At 44.0% G+C, this 23,051-nt stretch overlaps 1 protein-coding gene across 1 annotated transcript in view; it reads left to right on the top strand.

Moving 5' to 3' along the window:
* The first annotated feature begins 3,805 nt into the window (after nucleotides 1–3,805).
* MAP2K6 (mitogen-activated protein kinase kinase 6) overlaps nucleotides 3,806–23,051 on the top strand; it is a 117,390-nt gene continuing 98,144 nt past the window's right edge. The window contains exon 1 of the mRNA XM_032321108.1: nucleotides 3,806–4,116. Within this exon, the coding sequence (XP_032176999.1) occupies nucleotides 4,101–4,116 (16 nt within the window). The 5' untranslated portion in view covers nucleotides 3,806–4,100. The remainder of the gene's footprint in view (nucleotides 4,117–23,051) is intronic.

Consider the following 23,051-nt stretch of genomic DNA (forward strand, 5'->3'; position numbering starts at 1 on the left):
TTGGACCAGATAATTTTTTTTTTTTTAAGATTTTATTTATTTATTTGAGAGGAAGTGCTAAGGAGAGAGAGGGAGAAGCAGACCCCCCATGGAGCAGGGAGTCTGATGTGGGACTCGATCCCGGGACCCTGAGACCATGACGCTGAATGGACTGAGCCACTCAAGCACCCCTGGACTAGATAATTCTTGGTTGTGGGAAGTTTCCTGTACCTTGTAGCAAGATTACCAGCATCCCTGATCTCTATCCTTTCGTTGCCAGGATCACCACTCCCTCTTTCCTGGTTGTGACAACCAAAAATGTCTCCAGATGTTGCCAAAAATCCCTGGATTGGAGTGAGAGGCAAAATCACTCCAGGTTGAGACACCCTCTCCCCCCGCCCCCCTGCCACCTTCTCCACCTTGCATATACTTCTAGAATAATTCTTTCAGAGGCAGTCTGACTTAATCTAAGGTCATGCTTCCACGAATCACGCCTCTAACCTGATAGCACAGGGTTTTGCCCAGGTGTTCTCATTTCCCCTGCAGGTGTTACTATCATTGGAATTCCGTTATCCAGGTTGTCCGTGATCACAAGTCCTTTCCCAATTTATTGCATTCATTATTTCAGTAGGCATTTGAGGACCTATTCTATGCTAGCTACAGGGTACTGGGAATGCAGAGGTAAGTCTTTGATCTCCAGTAGTTCAGGCTCCTTGGAGGAGACAGAGATGTAAATGAACACCTTTCAGCCCTATGAGGAGTATCAAGAAAGAGGTGTATGGTGGGAGCTACGGAATTAGAGAATTCTCCTAATTCAGACGGAGGGTGCTCACAGGGTGACAGGTCACAGAAGGCTGCCAAACAGAAATGCCAGCTAAGCTAACTCTTGTAGTGCAAATCAGAATGAGGTAGGTCACGAATGGAAAAGACTTGCCAGGTAGAGGGACCAGTGTACCTAAAGGGAAGGAGAGAGAACCCTGCTTCTGGTTATAGCCTCAACATAGGGTGAAAAATGAAGCTGGAGGGTAAGCAGGGCACAGGTCTCAAGGAGCCAACTATACCACACCAAGGAGTTCGCCATTGTCTTTATGGTCACTATAAGCTGGGTGGAGGGGAATGCTTCAAATTTGCATTTTAGAAAGATCTAAAGCACAGAACATTTTCAAGATGGGGGAATTTGAAGCAGGAGCCCAGGCCACCTCAAGATAAACACCTGATGTCCTGTCTAATAAATGTGCCAGAAGAAAAGTGTTGACCACCAAGGCAAGAACTTTTTCTTCTGGAACCTAAGACTTCAAAGAGAGGTTGAGCTCCTTGTGGAAATTCAAAAAACATTTTTCCCAGAAAGAAAAGATGATAAGGGATGCCTGGGTGGCTCAGTTGGTTAAGCGGCCTTCAGCTCAGGTCATGATCCCGGCGTCCTGGGATCGAGTCCCACATCGGGCTCCTTGCTTGGCGGGGAGCCTGCTTCTCCCTCTGCCTGCCACTCTGTCTGCCTGTACTTGCTCTCGCTTCTCTCTCTATGACAAATGAATAAATAAAATCTTCAAAAAAAAAAAAAAGAAAAGATGATAAATTTTGCTCTTTTATCTTTTTAAGTAAGCTCCATGCCCAACGTCAGGCTTGAACTCATGACCCCAAGATCAAGAGTCGCATGCTCTACCCACTGAGCCAGCAAGCTGCCCCAATTTTGTTATTTTTCAACACGCCGCTCAGCCAGTGTATGGGTCGAAGGTGTTTTGCATACATGTGGTGTGTGTGAGTGAATATGGGCATTGGCTGTGGAACATATCGTTTCTATGGGAATATGAATTACAGATGGATTTTCGGAACACGATCCGTTTGCCAGCGGTGAACTCTGCAATGCCATGAAGAGAAACTACCAGCACAAATGACAGCAGCAACATGCACCAGACGGGCTGTGATTAAATCGGGGGCTTAAGTGAGTCTGTGTACAGTTCCAGGAGCTGCCCCAGGGCCCGGCACTTAGCACGTGCTCCAGGAGTGTCTGCAGAGGTGAACGGGATGCATGGACATGGATCTCCGCCCTCACATGCCTCTTGGTTAAATGAGACTTTGAACACAAAAATGCCAGTTCGAATACATGCCGAGACTGTGTGTGCCAGACGGAGAGGAAGAGACAGCAAGGATTTGCCTAGAAGGACACCAGAAGAAAGTGAGCTCTTAAGCCCCTGATTCTGTGGCTCCTGGGACTGAGACCCCATGGTCTTAGAGACAGAAGTTAGTATGAACCCAAGGTGACCTTGATTATTTCTCAATAGTGCCAGGACAGGAGATCAACTGAGGTAACTTAGGAAAATTGATGTTGGTTTCATCCCCTACTGTGTATTTGTTTTAAGAGCTGATTTACTGACTTCTAGCTTAAACATGGTGGCCTTCTTCCCTCCGATTCCTACATTACTCGGAAGGCCCTGGCTTCCTAGAATTCCAAACAAAACGGCCCTAGTTTTCATTAGCAGTCATTAAATCTGGCTGACCTCTTTCAAAGTGCCTCTTTTTATGTTATACCACCCATCAGCACTATCTCTAGATTTTCCCAGTTTCGACTCACCATGATTGTAGAGGGCAGATCTACCTTCTTAAAACAATGCTTTGATTCAGTTACGCCCCTCAAAAGCCTTTCACCACCTCCTAAGTATCTGCAGAATAAAGTTCAAACTTCTAGCTGGCCTTTACCACCCAGTACAGTCCTCACCTGTAAATTCTGCCCACCCCCCCTTTGATGTACAAGGCAACATAGTATCCTTAGCCTTTCCTGAATAGGCTTGTCCTCATTTCTTTACTGTGCTTGGTTCACACCTCCGCAGCCTGAAATCCTCCATTTCTGAGTCTGGTCTACTCAGTGAGGTCGAAGTCTGAGCTCACGGCAGCCCACACCCCCTCACTCAGCTTCATTCCTTGCATGGAATTATTCTGTGCTTCTCTGGTTTCCTTGGGGGGGTGGGGGTGGTGGCTCTGTCTACCATGTTGCTGCCTCTCCCCTAGCCATAAGCAATGCATGACGCATGGATGACCCAAGACCCTAGAAAGGTGCCTGGCCCATCCCAGGAATTCAACAAATATTTTGCTGAATAAATTCAAGATCTCTGGTTTGGTTAATTTAAGATTACCACCTACTTTCTCCCTTAGACCGGGGGCTTTCCTCTCACATCAGGTGAGAAAAAAAGCATCTACACATTGTAACTTTGATAAGGTTAGCTTAAGACACATAAAAAGAACTTCCTCTTTAACCCTTCAAGAAATGAGAACTAGCCCCCATCCCCCCAACCCCCAGTAATGAATTTCAGGTTCCTGGAAAATCACCCACCTGATCATTTCTGCCTAAAAAACTTTGCCATCTTCTCTTCAGTTGCAAAGGCAATCTTACCTCTAGTCAGCCAAATCACCAACCAATTCTCCAAGCGAGAAAAGTGTTTTGTGTTGTTTTGTTTTTAAAATGGAGGTGTGGGGGGGTGGGTAAAACGTCTCCACGCAGGGACAACAGGTGCTGCCCTGCAAACACGAAACAGCCAAGCCGACCTTCTCAGCGAGCCAAATGCTTTTCAGCTAACCTAATGTTCTTCAACTGTTGCTTCAGGGGCTTTTCGGTAACAAAAAATGCTCCCTCGCCTTGGCCCTGCCGGTTTTTGGCCGCATCACTTACTACGGACTGCGTGTCTGACTTGTTTATCTGGGCGCACCCAGTCATCTCGCTCAGCGACCCAAGCGACCACGTTTCCTTAAATCAGAGCCCCGTGGACTCTGCTCGGAACTACATTACCCAGCGGCCCCCGCGCCCTTCGCAGGAAGGACGTCTGCGCACTAAGATACTCAGTTCCAAGTTTGGAGCTTTTAGCTGCCAGCCCTGGCCCATCATGTAGCTGCAGCACAGCCTTCCCTAACGTTGCAACTGGGGGAAAAATCACTTTCCAGTCTGTTTTGCAAGGTGTGCATTTCCATCTTGATTCCCTGAAAGTCCATCTGCTGCATCGGTCAAGAGAAACTCCACTTGCATGAAGATTGCACGCCTGCAGCTTGCATCTTTGTTGCAAAACTAGCTACAGAAGAGAAGCAAGGCAAAGTCTTTTGTGCTCCCCTCCCCCATCAAAGGAAAGGGGAAAATGTCTCAGTCGAAAGGTAAGAGCCTATTTGCATTACTTGCAAAAATGCAAAGGGTTACGCATGCATTTATGAATGCATGGATGCAATTTTCGCCTGGCGATTGCATTTTTAAGTTTGAGGTTTTCCACAGCTCAGTTGCATTTCCTGTTTAGTATGTGTCTTTTTTTTGCAGACACAGAGAGTTCCTGTAAGGCAGGGCTTGCAGTTCAGCTGTGCATTGACGTTATTTGCATTCTTCTGCTAGGATTACTGAGCTCTTTTTGCCTTTTGCACAGTCAGGAGAGATAGAGCAGGTTGGTAGCGTCTAAATGTGCAGTGCTTTATATAATTGTAAAATCCTTTAGTATGCACACACATTATAAGTAATTTTATGTGCAACAGGAATACAAACTTTTAAAAAGTCCGTAGGTGCCGGTGAAAGGTAAAAGTTGCGTTAAACTAGTCGGAAATTAATGTAATCTTATATTCCTTTGGGAATAAAGCGTTGCGGTGCCCGTTTTTAGCTGAATTTTCATTGATACCGCTTTGAACATTAAGCAACTTTTGATTTTTAAAGGAAGTAGAGGTGAAGTGTGAATAATAGCATATTACCAAAAAAGCAGACGAGAAATCTTTCTCTTCTGAGATTTTGCACTGCACACCAATTGCTTATTGGCTCACAGTATTTAGAAGCAGCAGCGAGGACATTGATGTTTTATGTCTCCCCATTTAGGAGATGCTTTGCATCTGGGGGGGGCAAATATGGGGAGAAAAACTGTACTTTTAAGCATTACACCAACATGGGGGGAATGCACCGTTTCGTTGAAAATCATAATGAAATCTTTTAAACGTGTAATTATGTGTATTTGGACAGCTATAATAGGTCAGAAATTCAGAGTTATTGTTGTTTTTAATTTTTTTCTTTTTCCAATTTTTTTTTAAAACACAGTTGTATTTTGCAGGCTTAATGTGATACTGGAGAGGGGATTTAAAAAATTCCTGACATGGCACCAGAGAACTGAGGGGGTGCTGTCAGGTGCCTCTAGGACCCTAAGTCACTACTTGTTTCAGAACAAATCCTTCACTGTAGAGAAAGCGTATGCCATGTGAGAATGTGTGGAGGGAAGAGGTGGGTTAGGGATAGGTGAATAAGGCTACCAAGGAAGGGACACTACGTGCATGGGTAAGACCCAGTGAAATTAAAGTGTCTCATAAGCTTTCTGTCTTTTTTATTTTATTATTATTATTATTTTTTGGATTTTGTTGAATTCTACCTGATGGGAATCACACATCTCTAGACCAAGAAGGAAGTGATATATGTTCTCAGGAGTTCAAAGTAGGACTGTGTTTTCCCTGACCATGAGGCAAGAATGGGAATTTGGAAAGCTCAGAGTGCTGAAGAACCTAGGAACAGGCATTATGAAGTACAGGTGTTCCTTAGTAGAGGGGAAACCTACAGTCTCCTGAGCAGAGACATAACAGCTTAGAATGGGCATTCCAGGCTTTGAGGTATTAAAGAGCTGGCATCTAGTTACTTTGTATTTGGTATACCCTCATTTATTCAATTCAGTTTAATAGATGTATACATATGTATGTGTATGTACGTATTAGTGTATGTACGTAATATATATATAGTGTGTGTATATATATATTGTGTGTGTGTGTGTGTGTGTGTGTGTGTGTGTGTGTGTATTGCATAAGATTAGGGGGCATACAAAATATTTAAAATGCTCTTGTCTCCTTCAAGGAACTTACCATTTAGAAATCATGTGTGCAAATCATTATGATACAAGATAATTGCATAGATAGTGAAGAGAAATGGCCCAGTTGGGAGTTTAGAGATGGTAGTGATCTCTCTGGGAGATAAGAAGGCTTCATGAAGAAGATGGTATTATAGTGATCTTATCTATGGACCTTAGGGTCTAAAGTAAATCAGGTTCCTTTTCTGCTTTTTTTTTTTTTTTTTTTTTTTGGCTCACTCTGAAGGTAGCTCTGTCCCAATAGAGCTGAGTTGGGAAACTAGAAGGCACTAGCATGGCACACCTCCATGAAGAGTGTGCCCATGGTAGATCAGCTACTGGTGGTTCCTCAAATCAGTTCCTAGTTAGCCAAATGATTTTCTTAATTGAGTCCTCTTTGGAAGGTACATCTGGTGCCAGTGTTCCTGTCCAAAAGGAAGATTATCGATACAAAGAAGTGATGATCATTACAGAAATGGCATGGGATCCTTGGCTTGGATATTGAGTGTGGAATTGGCCTAATTCGGCTACGGTAGTCTCAAGGGGCCAAGACATTTTTTGCAGTACCAAACTGCTTTGTAATACTACAACCAAATGGACTGGGAGTTAAAAGTGAAAGGTGGATACAACCTCATGGTATTGAAGAATTTAACCACGTGTTCAATCCAAAGGACCTTTACGAACTTTCTAGATCACTATAATTCGGTCTCACAGACCTCTAATTTAAGGCAGAGCAGAGGCAAAGGAATTACAGACTCCCTGGGAGCTGGAAGGACCGGGCTGCTTCTTTCCAGCCTTACCAACAGTGAGATTCCGAGAAAGAATTTCTTAAAAAGAAATTTTGTTTTCCACAGTTGTAACTTTAGGTGGTATGCTTTTCAGCTTGTTTATATTAGCTGTCTGGGGTTGAGCTGACATTTTTCAAATATTAAAGTGGTAGAATGCCTTTTGAGGAAATCTGAAATGTAAGTTAACAGGAAGGGCACCCAGAAAGTGCAGGAATTCCTGCACATTACAGGAAGACAAGCTACAGGAAAAATGTGTCATCTACATTACCCGGGAGAGAAAAACTATTGTTATTAGCCATGATGATTTGAGAGAGGGAGGTCCGGAGGTCCGGCATCTCCCTGTTCACCTGAAAATACAGACCAAGTCTGACTCTGTAAGAAAGGCACTCTCTCTCCCTTCTCCCTCTTTTCACCTTTTAAAAATATCAGCTTCCCTTAGTTTAAGACAGTACTGGGTAAATCGTGTTGGAGGAAATGCACGGAAGGCATAATTCAAAAGTATGTAGGAGTGGGGCAGACACTCCTAGGGGCTCTTTTCATCTGTAATTCATTCCACCCTGGGAAATGAAATGTGTAAATTTCTCATTCTGTATAAATTCCTTTGTTAGGTTGTACCAGACAGACTTGTCATGCTTAGCCTGTAATCTGAGCCAGGATGTTTTATAACCCCGTACATCTCAGGACACAAAATCAGAATAGGTACCTTGGGTTTCCCCTGAGCTTGTTTTGTGTCGGTGTGGCATTCAGCACTTCACAGCCCGCTGAGTGTCAGCTGTGGGGGTTCTGAGGGGCTCTCGTGGTGGTCCATTTGATGCTGGAGTTACAAAGGGCTGAGATTTATCTCATTGGAACTACTTTCTAGTATTTTAAAATCTGAAAGATCTATAAGGAATATTTTTAGAACCAAAAGAAAAAGTACACACATAGCACTTGTTCATTATAGAAACGTTTAAAAATAAAGAAAAGGAATGTAAGACTCACTAGTGGCCACAGCATACATTTGGGCTTATATCCTTTTGGACTTTTTTTTTTTAATGGTCCCTGTATATGTGTATGAATAAATGTAAAGTGTGTATAGACCTAATGCCTATTTAGTTACCTTTTGTTTCACTTACCAATATACTGTGAGATATTTCCAAGTGAATATATCTACATATGTGTGTATATGTGTGTGTGTGTATATATATATATATATATATATATAATTTTTTTTTTTTTTTGAAAAGGAGGAGGGACAGAGGGAGAGAGAGAATCTGAAGCAGGTTCCATGCCCAGTGTAGAGTTGAGGCGAGGCTTGATCTCATGACCCTGAGATCATGACCTGAGTGGAAACCAAGAGTCTGGTGCTTAATCACCTGAGCCAACCATATGCCCCCCCCCAAGTGAATGTATTTCTACATTCATAATATTCAGTTGTCTTTTGTTTACTTCGACAGAACCTTTATGTTTATTCACTTTCAATATTATGAAGTTACCATGAGGGTCAGCTCAGCTTGTATGTTATTCTGTAGACTGTGGCCTTAGATGAAATTCTAGGTTCTGGATATCAAATTCTTCCCCACTGTCCTTTTCTGTTCCACCTTTTAAAAATAGATTTCTTCTATTATAAAAATTATATACACTCATTGAAAACAAAATTCAAGCCAAAGAGAATTTAATAAGAAAAGTAAAAATCACTCCAACTCATACCATCCAGAGCTAATAACTGGTGACTTTTCGGTAAACATTTCCTTACATTTGTACACACATATGTGACTGCATACATACACATAAGTGCTATTTTGCACGCGATAGATGATAGTTTGCAACTTGCTTTATACTCTGCCATGTGTCGTGGGATCTTTCCCTATTCACACACGTTCACTTACCCCATTCTTTTAAACAGTTGCTTATTTTAATTTGTAAGGATGTAGCTGTTTAATTAATCTCCAGGTAGACTTTCATATAGTTCTTCTTTTTTTTTTCCCCAGCCATAAGCAATATTGGAATAAATGCTATGAACATACATTTGTGCATTTGCCCAATTATGTCTTTAAAATGAATTCCTAGAAATGGAAGTGCTAGGTCAGAGGGCATGGACATATTGCCAAATTGCCCTCCAGAGACCTAACACGAATTCTTATTCCCATCAGTGTCTGGGAGTTCTGATTCTCTGGTTTAAGCATCGCGGTAAATATTACCAAATAAATTGCTGTCCAGAAAGACCATGGCTACTTTCCTTCATCGTAGGTCTCATAATTTGAAAAAAAAAAAAACCAAAAAACTTTGCCAATTTGATTGAAGGTGTTAGTACTTACTGTCATTTGCATTTTTTATTAAAAAAAAAAAAAAGAAAGTTGAAATCCCCCCCTTTTTTTTGACATTTGTGCTTTATGTGTTTGAGTTTTTCTCGTAAAATGTATGTTGAAGTTTTAATTTGGGGATCAAATTATTTCCAGAGTTAGGACAGAACATTCCAAAATTGCAAAGCTTAGGTAATCACGGGTTGAGAGTTGGGTCCCATGTGTCTCAACTGTTTAGTTCCCTGGTGAGTTCTAATTTTAATTTTAACCCAAATGTCTTAAGTAAACGTCACATATTTCATAAATTCATTTTGTTATACTTTTATAGCTATCTAGAACCATATTAAAAATAAGGAAAAAAAAGGATTGATCTGGTTAAAATTCTAGTCTGGAAAATGACTTACTTCTGGACAATTTCTGCATTTTCCAGTAATCTCTCTAGGCAAAACTAGCTTTTCTTTCGTTTCATAAATAATTCTTGCCTAGCACCTGGCTGTGTTCTATGCACTGTTGCAGAAAAGTTGCCTTTTTATTTTTAAGCCCCATGTGCAATCATGCGCATCATGAAAGTGGTTTAGTTTGTGAAATTTGTTGGAAGAACTAAGGCTGTGGTCGACTTTGATGACATCCCAAATTATAGGACAATCACAAGGTCTTATCATAGCCTTCTTTCGTGAACTTGCTTATTTATGTATCCTGATATTCACTCATAGAATTTAGAGCTAGGAAAGGAGTTTTGTCGTCTAATCAGCTTCTTTTACAAATGAGTAAACTGAAGCTTTGCAGGAAAGTGATTTGCCTGTAGACAGCCAGGGGTGGAATTTAGTCCCCTGATTCTCTGTCCCAAACTTCTTTTCACTAAACAACACGCAAAGATTAGCAGTACACATGTATAAAGCATTTTTTTTTTCCTTCAGAATCTTTAGTATATTTCACACTTCTGTTTTGTTTTGTTTGTTTTTGTGGGGAGCATGCTGGCAAAAGGGGCTGACAGGCCAAACAGTAGGGGTTCTTTTCCTGTACTCAAGAAATGGCGATACATGAATCATGGTGGTGGGGCTTCCTCCCAGTTCTCTGTGGGGATATTTTGCAAATATTCTCATTTTAATTCCCGGTGCTTACACTCTACAGCTGCAAGTTTTAACCACTGTAATTGTTATTTGCCTTTTATGGACGATCTCTGAAAGCCCCTGCTGGGTAACTAACATCTCTTCTTGTAGATCTTTATGTCTCCACCTCTTTTAGCATTGTGCTGATAAATAATAAGTGCTCAATAAATGTCCGACGGAGTATTTTTAATCAGTGGGGGGTCTCTATCACTTTCCTCCACATTTCATCAGAGGTTTGGGGTAATTAAATTATAAGGTAATTTTCTTCCTCTGTTGCCTTGTTTGCATTAATATGCCCGTTAGATCTTTGCTTCATTATTTGGAAGTAGCAAGAATAGCATAAATGACAATTTAGATGGTTGAAGAAGTATCATCTCTCCCACCGATGTTCTCTAGACAGATGGTCTATCCTCGGCTTCTTCTTTTAAAAATATGCGGAACTGGGGCGCCTGGGTGGCTCAGTGGGTTAAAGCCTCTGCCTTCGGTTCAGGTCATGATCTGAAGGATCGAGCCCCGTATCTGGCTCTCTGCTCAGTGGGAAGCCTGCTTCCCCCTCTCTCTCTGCCAGGCCTCTCTGCCTACTTGTGATCTCTCTCTTCAGGATCCGATGAGATGGGACAGGAGGAATGGCTCCCATCCTGTGCTGGTCTCAACAGCTCTTTGTAAGTTACCTCAGCACTTGAGCCTCTGAAGGGTTGTCAGGGATAACCTGAAAGTTTTCAACAGCTGGCGGCTCAATGACAAAACAGGGAGTTCTGCAAGGGTAACCCCCACATGCAACAATTCCCCACTTCTTCCTTACCCACCCCTGATGTCCATGCTGCCCCCCCCTTCTGTCCTGGGTTTGGTTTTTGCCCTGTCTCCTCATAGGGTCTTCCTTTCCTGAGCTGGTCCCTACAGTTGCATATGCGGCCCATAAAACCCCTTTCTGCAGTGAAAGGATATTCAGGTTATAACCTAGTCACATGAAGTCTATCAAAGCATTGTAGTGGAGTCAAGTTCAGTTGTGAGTTGAAGCATTAAATAGACCCTTGCTGGATAGCCCATTGTCTGCTTTATATTTGAGTCTCTTTATCCCTCCTTAAGTAGGATAGTTGGATTGGGATCAACCTTTTTTTTTTTTTTTTTTTTAATAGCTGTAGGTCTAGATGTGGATCTCAGCCCACACCCCAACACCCCGTGCGATCCTCATCCTCAACCTCATCTATTATGGGAGTGACTTTTCACGTGTTATGCCTTTGAACTTCACATACATCCTTTGGGGATAATTACCATTACTGTTAATTTACAAATGGGGAACTGAGGCTCAGGTGAGTTAATGACGTGCCTGCGGCTGGACCAGTAAGCAGCAGAGGCAGGATGCATGCTCACTCTCAGGGAACTTGAAAACTGTCGCTTCACCTGTGTTTAAGCATAGCCCATGAGCTAAAATGGGAAAAACAACCCCAGAGAGTAATATTTTGTGACATATGAAAATCATATAACATTCAAAGTCAGTGTCTACAAATAAAGTTTTATTAAGACACAGCTGTGCACATGCATTTATGTGTTGTCTGGGATGGCTTTTACCCGCAACCCCCCGCCCCCCCAGCAGTGGTAGAGTTGAATAGTAGTGATGGAGACATTATGCCCCACAGAGCCCAAAATAGTTACTGTTTGGCCTTTTTCAAAATACGTTTGCTGACCTTGCCCTTTAGGACTTATTTCAACCAAGTAATGGAATCTTTTCATGATGGGGCTTCCATATTACATTCCTCTTTGGCTTTAATTGGAGGTTGTGAACCTGGGTAACTACTTCACCAGCGACCTCTGAGGCCCAGCCCACAGGAAATGTCTGAGTGGTGCTTCTCCTGGTTATGGGATTTGTAGGCCATTGCTCATTTCCGCCGAACTCAGCTACCGGTCTCCGGCAGCCCATCCTGGGGTCCTTTCCCCTCAGCTGCACTCTTCCTGTTTGCTTCAGATTTCTTTTCTTCATTGCCCCTCCCACTGAGAAGCTGTTCATTCGTTCTTCCCCTGCTCCTTTCCTTCTCCCCTTCCTGATCACACATTTTGTTGAAAAAGCCGATAAAGTACAAACAATTTCTCACTGCCGTGGTTGCCTGGCTTTGTTGATTCTGATCATGAGCCAGCCCAGAAGGTCCATCGTTTTCTTTTGTGAGAGAGAAGATGGAAGCTTCCCTCTGGGTGTAGGATCTTACACATCTTCCCCAGAGAGCTTTGCACTTACCATCGCCTGCGAAGTTAGAGCTGGTGTATCACATGGACTCTCCCACCCCTGGGTGGACACTTTTGTTTGGGGAATGAGTATCCTTTGGCTTACAGAGTCGCTTAAACTATGGGTATTATGTGTATGGAGGAAGGAGGGTCCAGGGAGATGTTCTGCGAAGGAAGGGAGGGACGAGGTAGGGATGGAAGCTAACGGGAGACAGAGTCGCTTCAGTAGGATGAGCCCAGATTCGCTCACCATACCCAGAGTGAGGTAAGCTTACGTCACATACGGGGGAGGGCTACAGTTCTTACTCTCCTAGATGGTAGCAACGCTGCAGATTCTTTCTGTATTCCAGAAGCTGTGCTTAACCATCGATCTGAATTATCTGAATTATCTCCTTGTCCCCTTACTAGGGTGTGGTGAGGTGATGCCCCATTTTGTATATGAGCAAACTGAGGCCAGAGAGGTCAAGGAACTTGCCTTAGATGGCACGGTTGACAGCACAGCAGTGGCTTTAATCAAGGTCTGTCTGACCCGAGAACCTGAGCTCCTGGCTATTCCACTTGAGTTAAGTTACCCCATAGTACATTTATGAACCCATTACCCAGAAGACAGGGTTGGTGGTAGAAAACATGAGTGGATTCTGTGGGAATTTGCATACACCAGGGCTGGGTATGATAATTAGGAGGGGCTGTCCAGTGTCTACCTATGTAGAGGTTCCTTTTGACGTGTTCCTTTAAGCCTCTGTTGATCATGGGATAGCAAGTCTGACTCATTCTGAGTGTTAAGGTTGAATTCCAAGTACAAAGTATCCATGAGTAGAAGGAAGCTGGTTACAACTGGTCTACTGATAGATACTGTACAGACAGGAAGTTACTGTTAAACATCAGCAATGAATATTGATTCCATTAGCTGTCTTACAGGCTGTAATGAGGCAGCTCCAAACTTTAGGTGTTTCCCTGCACCTCTCAGTTAAACTTTTTTTTTAAACAGTACTAAGAACATGACCAGTTTGGCACCACCATACCTAAGAAGAGGCATATAATTCTTTTGTGGCTTAGTGATTTCCTGTATTCCTGGTTATTTCTCTGTAAAGGTAACAAGTGTCGTTTCCTTGAAATTGCGAGTGAGCCTACCCGTCCACTGCTTTCCTCTTGTACTGGATGGTGTGGAAGAAACTAGAATTCTCTCTTTTTGTGGTAGAGGAGGCAGCTGGGGGATTGGGGGATCAATTCTCTCTGTCGACTTTTCTCTCCTGCTAAAGCAGGACAGTCACACCTATGTTTCAGTTGTTTCCCAGGGATCCCATGCAGAAGCCATGGGGATGGATGGTCTGGATGATGAGTGACAAGTTGTTTCTTCCCTTCCCCCATTCTCCCTGCTCCAGTCCGACTCGGGAGGAATGGGTTAGAGATAAGGGTCAGGCTAGACTCTGAAGAACCAGAACCAGCAGAAACAGAATGGTAAAGAGTATGGGAGTTCTTTTGGAGTGAAGGTGTGGAAACAACCTCTCTGTGGTATTTGAAATCGTAATAACCATATTCCTCCAGCTTTCTTGACTCCTTCGTGTGCCCCGAACTCTGTTGCCATTTGAAAAACATAATCCCAGAGACTCTGAACATGCCTAAAGGGAGAGCTCGTATAAGCTCGTATAATTCAACCAGTAAAGTTGGGATCGATGGTTCCATTTAAGACGCTGAGCTCGTGGAACTAGACAGAGGAGCACCAACCGTGCTCTGGTCTTCTACTTATTCCCTATGAGCCTTGAAAAATCTTCTTATCCTCTAGCTTTTGTTTCTTTACCAGCTAAATGGAGAGACCGACACTCCTTCACAGGATTGTTACGAAAATTAGGGAAGTTTATCTACATCATGTGTTTTGGCCAGCGCTTGGAATCATTTCTTCAACAAATATTTATTGGGCACGCTGCTGGTTTGGAGGCATGGTGCTGTGCCAGGCTCACTGTGAACACAAATTTGCTCCCTTCTTCCTTTCTTTCTAGCCCTGAGAAGCTTATTGCCCAGTAGGAGGTTAAGAAAAGCACAGAAGTGTGTAGACTGGAAGCTAGAATCCTAGATATGCCCAGAAGAGTCAGGAGGTCCAAGGGATGAGAAGGGGCTCAGGGAAATTTTTACAGTGAGTGTGCAAGTATCAACATGAATTTCAGAGCTGATGAGGAAATTGTGCACGGGATCCAAGGTTTGGATGGAGAAGGAATCTCGCTTGACTTCAAGAATCCAGGGGCACCAAGAGATTGTTCATATATGCACAACAGTTCCTTAGAAGAATAAAAAAGAGATATCCAAGCAATATACCCAAAGCTTAAAAGACCTCGTTTGTATTTTCTAAGAATTTCCTTTTTCTTACCAAGCTATATACTACTATTATTACTTATGATCACAATAAGTTAATAAATGGAATATATCCTCTCTCATACTTTTAGAAGGTTTTTTTTCCTTGATTGTGGAAACTCCAGGAAATCCAGAGGTTAATAGTTAAACACGTATATCATATCACCTGGGTTTATAGGCACACTGTAATTATATAAGCAAGCTGTTGGTTCAATGATCAACGTCTAGCTAAGTCAGGGAATATTTTCCAGAGCATGGCCACAGCTGCAATTTTCATTTTTTATAACCTGCCAACCTGCCTTTTCCATTTCTTAGGGCTTTTCCTTTTTCTAGAATCATCAGAAGTCGGTTAGAGAGGAAAACTGTTCAGTGCACTTCTGAATTTTACTTACCTTATGGGAGGTGTTCCAGAATGTTCTTTGTTTTACCAAAGTTACTCTCTCTAGCAGGATATTGGGTACTGGCAAGAGAGTTCATAAATCTTGTGTGTGGGTATTTTCAATTTCAGAAAAATTCCATTTAAAAGATGATTATATGGAAACAATTGATAGGTTCAGTTAACTTATCTTTCATTATCTTGGTTTAAAAATCACAGTGACCTATAGCTCTGAAGCTCCCAGTGTGTTCTTTCTCAGTGTGACCAGTACGTAGTCACCTGCTTTCTCCTCAGTGACTTCATTCAGCTCAGGGTCAGTAAAGTGGGGGAGGCGGGTGGGTGGACTCACCTGCCTTCAGAGTCAGGAAAGGGACAGGGCGCTTTTTGCCTCACCTTGCTGTGTGGTTAAGGAGCACGTAAGACCCAGCCAGGTAGACAGGACCTGCCAGCTATGTCATCTCTTGAATGGCTTGCCTAGTCTTCTTGCTTGGGACTTTGTTCCTGAATGAGCTTCCATTTTTATAGGTAAAGTAGAAAAAAAAAATACAGATTTAATTCTGGAGTTGATTTAAGTGTGAGATTGAGGGACACCTGGGTAGCTCAGTGGTTAAGCGGCTGCCTTCGACTCAGGTCATGATCCCCGGGTCCTGGGATCCAGCTGGCAGCGAGCTCCTTGCTCAGCAGGGAACCTGCTTCTCCCTCTCCCTCTGCTTGTGGCTCTACTTGTGCTCTCTGTCAAAAAAAAAAAAAAGGTGAGATTCAGAGATCCTGATACATTAGGGTTAGAGTAACTTTTCCCATCCCCAATTTCAATCTTTTTTTTCCCCCCCTGATGTGATCTGGCTAAGGAAAAGAGAGTCAGTGTTGGCTGACTCATGGTTGAGAAGGACGGGGATGCCGAGGACCATATATTTTTTTAGTTGAATTTAACAAACATTATCGGACCATTAAATTACCTGCCCCTTGCACTGTGCTATGTAAATACCCAGACAAATAGAATTCCATCACTACCCTTGGGAAGCTCTATAGTCTGTGGGATGTAGTCTTTCTCTAGGGCTGCCAGAACAGGTAACACAAATTGGGTGGCTCACACGATAGGAATTTATTGTCTCACAGCTCTGGAGGCCACGGATCTGAGACCATGGTGGTGGCCAGGTTGTTCTTTCTGAGGGCTGGGAAGGAGAATCCATTTTATGCTTTTCTTCTAGCTCGTGGTGTTGCTGACCATCTTTGACATTCCTTGGAGGCACGTAGATGCCTCGTCACCTGGCCTATGCCTTCGTGTTCGTGTGGTGTTTTCTCTGTGTGGGCACCTGTGTCTAAGTATCTCCTTTTTATGATGACACTGGTCGTATTGGATTAAGGCCCCCCCCTTAATCCCATGTAACCTTATCTTAAGTGATGATAAATGCAATGACCCTATTCGGTATATTCGGAGGTAAGGTATATTCGGAGGTACTGGGGGTTTAAGACTTGAACATAACAATTTTAGGGGGACACAGTTCAGCCCATAACATGGGAAGATAAACATGGCGGCACGCTCATGCTCTCCTTGTGATACGCCCATGAGTTCTGTTACAGCAGCAGCCAGGACACCCAGGAAGGTAAATGGTCTCACTCGACCTGGGAAGGTGAAGAAAGCAGTCGGTAGGAGGAGAACCTTAAACTGGCAATAATGGAACTGGAAATATGGTTCTTCTCAGTAGAATAAGCAAGTACAACAAGAGACTGGCCATCTGGTCCGTGAGCAGACTACCTGCTCTTCCTTCTGATTTTCTATTGTTAATGACAGACTGGATGCTTCTAAATTGGGGGGTGTTAGCTTGGAAAACACACAACACACACACAGACACACACACGCTGGTGCTGTATTGCTTCCCCACACTGAACTCACGTTTGGGGTAATGAGATCTACTGAACACTTGCAGTGGTTGTCACAGGCAGCTTTCTTGGCCAGACACAGAGGTGGTGCACTGACAAGTGGGGGAAGAGGGCATCCTTTCCTTGTAACACATGGTCCTAGTCCTAACGAAACAAAGCTGAAGAGGGAATGGGAATGAGTAAGAACCAAGGCGCTGTAGCCAGGCAAAGCTTATTTTTAGAAAAGGCCTGTAAGCCTTCAAACAACAAAAAAAAGAATTCTACGTGAGTGTTACCAAGCTCTTAAATATTGATTTTTTTCTTTTTTAAGAGCGAGAGTGACCATGCGAACAGGGGAGAGGGAGGAGCAGAGGGAGAGAGAGAATCTTAAGCAGGCTCCACACCCAGCTCAGAGCCCAACTCAGGGCTTGATCTCAGGACCCTGCGCTCATGACCTGAGCTGAAATCAAGAGTTGGAAGCTTACCCCACTGGGCCACCCAGATGCCCCTCTTGAGTATTGATTATTAACAACAGGTCTTTTCAAGTCTGTGTATATTTATTAGGGTTAATAGTCATCTTTATTTTCTTAATGTGGTCAGAGTAGGTTTGGCATCAAATTATGTATGAATGTACTAGGATCCAGCTTGGGTGAGAGGGTCCAGTATGGGATGAAATCGTCAGGGCATGTTGTGGTAGGAAGGCAGGTGGCTGGGGGTAAGGTCGGTGGGAAGGAACTTTTCCAGTTTAGGACAGACATCCATGTCCTGCTGCCCTGTTAGGGTGTTGATGGAGGTATGCTTCAAGTATGGGGGAGGCGGGTGGGCACCCCAGAAAAAAGCTAGAGGAGGATAAAGCATCCCTCAGAGCTCAGTGGGTGGTCGTGGGAGAGGCAGTCCAAACAGCAAAAGACAGGTGGGCAGCAGAAGCGAGGCAGAAAGTCAAGTATTCGATGAGTCAATGTGAAAAGGGAAGAAAGGAATAATAAGCAGGGAGATGGGTTGGAACACAGGGACCGGCGGCTCCAAGGGTCCAAGCAACCAGGGTGCAGAATTCAGGCAGGAGCGGCCGTCGCTTCCCACCCACGTTAGCCCTGCGCGTAAGGAATGACCATGCACCTCACCTGTTTCTCGAAGCCTCGCTGGCTATTGTGTGATGCCCTCACTGGGAGCCGGTGGAGGTAGGGTGTAGAGGGACTTACAGAAAAAGAGCAGCAGCAGCTAGTTTGAGGCTTGTTTGAAACGAGCCCAGACTGATCTCCATGTCGAGTACCTGTGTGCAGCTCGCAGTGGGACCAACGGAGTCGGAGGAAAACAGGAAATCGTGAAGCGGCTGCATCGTCAGGCTCCTTGGTTTGTAGACTGAAGCCAGCTCCTGGTTTTCTGTCTGAGGTTAAGAGGCGAGCACGGGCTTAATGTGAGACAGCAGCCCCGGGTCCAGAGCATTTCCATTCTAAGGCAAAGCTGGGAAGCAGAGATGTTAGGGATGGACTGGGTGGGTGGAGAGGGAAAGCTTGTGTGATCTTCTGTCCTAAAAACAACTCAGGGGGATGGAGAGACTCAGTCTTCGCTGAAGCCATTGGGCAGTGTCCAGAAACTGGTATGATTTTTGTTCCCTTTGATCCAGCATTTCCGTTTTGAGAACCTACCCTGTAATAACTAGTGATTTTGGAGGGCCTACTATGTGCTTTGTGATAAACACTCTACTTCTTAGCTCTAGTTTTCATAAAAACCCGAGAGCGGAGTCAAAGTAGCCCCAATTTACAAAGGAGGGAATTGGACCGCAGAATTAATAACCTGCCCAAGATCAGAGAGTTTGGGCTTGCAGAGCTGCGATTTGAATCTAGTTCATTTAAATTCCAAAGTTCATGTTTTTCACTATGTAACTGCCATGGCAGAAGAGTGAAAAATAGGAACATGCTACTATGTAATAATAAAGGGGTAGCTTCAGTGGCAGATACCTACCTGATACGTCATAGGTTATGGAGACAGCAATAATGTGAATGGGAAGACGGTTATGACCCAGGAAGAGTGGCTATAGATCCGTGGAGTGATTACATGGATATGTAAGTGTTTGTGTCTTTGTATTTTATTTGATCTCATGTCAAAATATTTTTATTAGAGAGAGTTTCACTGAGTCTAATTGTAGGAGGTATCGTTGAGCCTGGAAAGAACTAAGAAAGCATTTTCTGACTCTCTCTCTGCTTGCTCTCTCTTTGAAAGGGTGCTCATTCTGTTTTTCTTGGGAGGGTCTTTTCTGTTTTGCCCCTCAGACTCATCAATAGGCCCATTGTTTAGTACTTTTATTTAAGATTTTATTTATTTATTTGACACAGAGAGAGAGAGAGAGGGGGAGAGATCACAAGCAGGCAGAGAGTCAGGCAGTGGGAGTGGGGTGGGGAACCAGGCTCCCCACTGAGCAGAGAGCCTGATTCGGGTCTCGATCGCAGGACCCTGAGATTGTGACCTGAGCTGAAGGCAGAGGCTCAACCCACTGAGCCACCCAGGTGCCCCTGGTTTATTACTTTTTAATTTAATTTTTTTTTTAAATAGGCTCTATACCTGGCATGGAACCCAATGTGGGGCTTGAACTCATGACCTTTGAGATCAAGACCTGAGCTGAGATTAAGACTGAGCCACCCAGGTGCCCCTCTGCACATAGTTCAAAAGTGCTACTAGCCCTGTATCTTTATGACTTTGTGGTTTCAGTACCCATTGTTTGGCTGGTTACAGTCTTGGGTCTGAGATCAAATTCTCTATCTTGCAAAGGAAAAATCATCACTGTGATAAAGGGTAGCTGTGGATTGGCGGACCCTGAGTCAGGCGTCCATCCCTGGGGCCTGAGGGTGAAGCATGGGGCCGCTTCTACTTAGAGATGCTGTAAGCCTGGGTCATCTGAGCAGGGGGCCTAAGTGAGACAGAAAAATGGGTTGACTTAGTAAGCACACGGGAAGGAAATACAGGAGGAAATGAAAACAAGGAATATGGCCACCGGGGCTTTCATGGGAGTGAGGTTCTGACCGTATAGGTGACCTGTGGTGTTTCAATCATTCTTCTTATAACAAGTCATTATAAATTTGCCTACCATTAATAATAAGGAACTTAGTTAACGAGGAAGGAGAGGCGTCTGCTCAGAGCCTCTTGTGGTCTGTGAGTGGAAGAGACTCAGACCCTCTAGAAGAGACTCAGATCCTCTACGCGACCCATCATCTGTTCGGTTGCAAAGGTCGGTTGCCTTTACAAGAAGCAATAACACCGTCTGGTGAACCAACCGAGTCTGGGCTCTTGGACAGAAAGAACAGCACAGACACGGTATGCGGGTGCTCTCTCTGTTGGCGAAGTGATAAATACAGGGTTTGTTTTCTGATAATGTGCCAGTTGCCCAGGTTTGTGGGACAGAGAGTTTGGGCAATACATACGTGGCAAGGTGGAAGCGGTTTCCAATCATGGAAGGTTGCATCTAGCAAGGATCCCAGAAATCATCCAGGTCGAACACCTCATTTCATGGCTGGAGAGAATATGGCCGAGCGAGCTTGAGTAACTGAAAAGGTCAAGGTGAAGGCAAACTAGATCTGGAAGACAGATCTCCGACTCCCACACCTGGACTGCTGTTAGCATGCCAGGTGCATCCTGACACGGAGCCAACCTTTGACTCTCTGGGGAGCCCTTCTACTCTTCCTATAAAGACAGAAACTAGACCCCGAGGCTTAAAGATAAAACACAAACAAGAGCGCCAGGCACAGTGGAAATCAGGACTTCTGTTTATCCAGTGGGGCATCCGATGATTGAGTGGGTCTTGTTCAATCATGCATGCGGCCGTTCATCCATTAATTCATTCTCTGAACATTTATTAGATGCTTCTCTGTGTGGTTCACGGCGAGACACTGGGAAGTGTCCAGAGACATGATTCCTACTTGCAAGAAGCTCAGTTTCTAATGGGGAGCAGATGTGTGGACCTGCATTTATGATGTCCTGATAGCTCAAAGGAAAGTTGATTATCTGCTGAGATCTAGCAAAGGGAATGGGGGAGTCGGGGGTTGGAGTGGAAGTCGAAGCGGACTCCGCTCTGGTCTGTCGGGCAGTTTGAGGTGGTAGGAGTGTCGCGGAAGTCCAGAAGGTCTTCCTTCCAGAAGGAAGTCCAGAAGGTGTGGTTGGAAGGTAGGGGTCATCTCACAGAGTAAGGAGACATGATGTTGGAGACATAGGCAGGGGCTGAGGTATGGAAGGCCTTGCAAATCAGAAGGCATTTGTTGTTCATTGCTTGACTCTGATACCGGGTACCAGGCGCTACTGAGAAAGGGTTTCTTCCAGCAGCTAGATTCATATAATTTTTGTATTTTAGACTCAACTCTGCATCTATGTCCCTTAGCAACAGGTTTTGTTAGTATTCTGAGCTCGGTATGAAATGGAGAGCCAAATTAGCATTGAAGAGCTTTCCTTTGGCACATCTATGACGAACTTGCTTTATTGGTTAGAAAAAGAAAAGACATTAGCCTTTATAGGGAAGAGAGTTTGCCCGGGTTGATTAATATTAGTGGTTTTCTTTACCATTGGATGACTCAACTCATCATGACATTTTGTCAACTTGCACTTGGCTTTGTTCTATAGGGCATGCCTTGAGGTCTGATGATGGAGGTTTTATTCATCTGGGCATGTCTCCCATCCTGCTGTTTTGTTTTTTAGCTAACTAACTTGACTTTCCTGCCTGCCAAGACCCCGGGAGCTTGCTTCCCCTGGCTCCATTGCTTCCTCCATGAGGTCAAGTGCGTGCCGCTCCCATAGGAGGGCCTGCCGTTCTGGAGGTTTTCTGGAGCAGAAACCCCAGCCTGCGTAATCTAGAGCTGGAGATTCCAACTGTCTGGACTTTGGAACTCAGACTTGATCCTTAGGGAGAGGAATGCTCTCTGGTTCCAGAGTCTCAGGAAAGTGCGGGAGGGAGTACCCAGGTGGTGATGGAAAGCGAAATCAAACCTGAGGTGGTCTTTCCAAATTTCATAAGCAGCCAGTATTATTTCTGTGTTATTTTTCAACTTTAAAAAAAAATTTATTTATTTGAGAGAGAGAACCCTAGAGTGTGCTCACGCCCATGCGCACACATACACATGCATACAAGAGCCGGAGGAGGGGCAGAAGGAGAAGCCGACTCCCCACCGAGCAGGGAGCCCCACGTGGGGCTCAATCCCAGGATCCTGGGATCATGACCTGAGCCGAAGGCAGATGCTTAACTGACTGAGCCACCCAGGCGCCCCTAAACTTTTCTTTTTTAACTTAGAATTTCCCGAGTGTGTATCCATGGCCTTGCATAGTTCTTAGCAACAAACCTAGCAACGAATCAGAGAAAAAAAAAATGAACTGGTTATCTGTATTTTTTGTTGGCTTTGTGATCTCATCTACCTCATCTAACTTGCTTGGGCCTCAGTTTCCTTGTAACTGAACGGTCACTACATTCTGTTGATTTTAGGAAATGCCTGATTTGCCTGGGAAGATGCAGTAAGGCTGAAACATGGGGAGCATACAGAGATATGGTACAAACACAGAAGCATAAAATTAGGATAGGTGACTATGAGCAGATGAAGTATTTCAAACATTTTTACCTTCCCTCTACTCCCGTCGGGCTCAAGAAAACCATCCACGCTTTTGTCCTTTTGGATAGACGTTTGGAAGAAATTAACTACTTCAACCATACTTTCATCGCCACCTGAGTTTACCTATAACTGGGCCCTTGTTTGTTCTCCAAAATGCATTTATCCATTTTCACTCTAAGAATAAAAGGTAAATAATGGAGGCGGGGGAAGACCTTGGTTCTTCGGGTAACAGTTGTAAAAGCGAGGGTCTATGACGCAGGAAGTTTTTGCAGTTTCCACAGAAAGGACAGAATCAGCTTTATGGGTCGGTGTGGATCCAGCGTTCCTCAAAGTTTAAAAAAAGTCAAAAAATGTATTCCAATCATTTGGAATTGATTTGAAAGAAGAAAATAGACGGGTGGCTGCCAGCAGTGTTAGATTGCTCGGCTACCAACAACCCTTGAAGAGAAGTGAACAGCTGTCACACTTCTCTGTCCTCTGTGGGGATTTAGCTTTGGAAAGATAACAAGTTTGCAAATTAACAGATCTCATTTAAACCCCCCCCTTTTCTGCCACTCCAACCCCACCCCCTCTGAGAGCACAGGCCTTTGGTTCTCCAGAAGCAAAGAACATTGGATTCCTCTCTTCCTCACTGTTGGGTATGTCAGGAATCAGGCAGTTTTGCGCTGAGAA

This window comes from Mustela erminea, chromosome 18 (assembly GCF_009829155.1).
Source record: "Mustela erminea isolate mMusErm1 chromosome 18, mMusErm1.Pri, whole genome shotgun sequence".
Taxonomy (NCBI): Eukaryota; Metazoa; Chordata; class Mammalia; order Carnivora; family Mustelidae; genus Mustela; species Mustela erminea.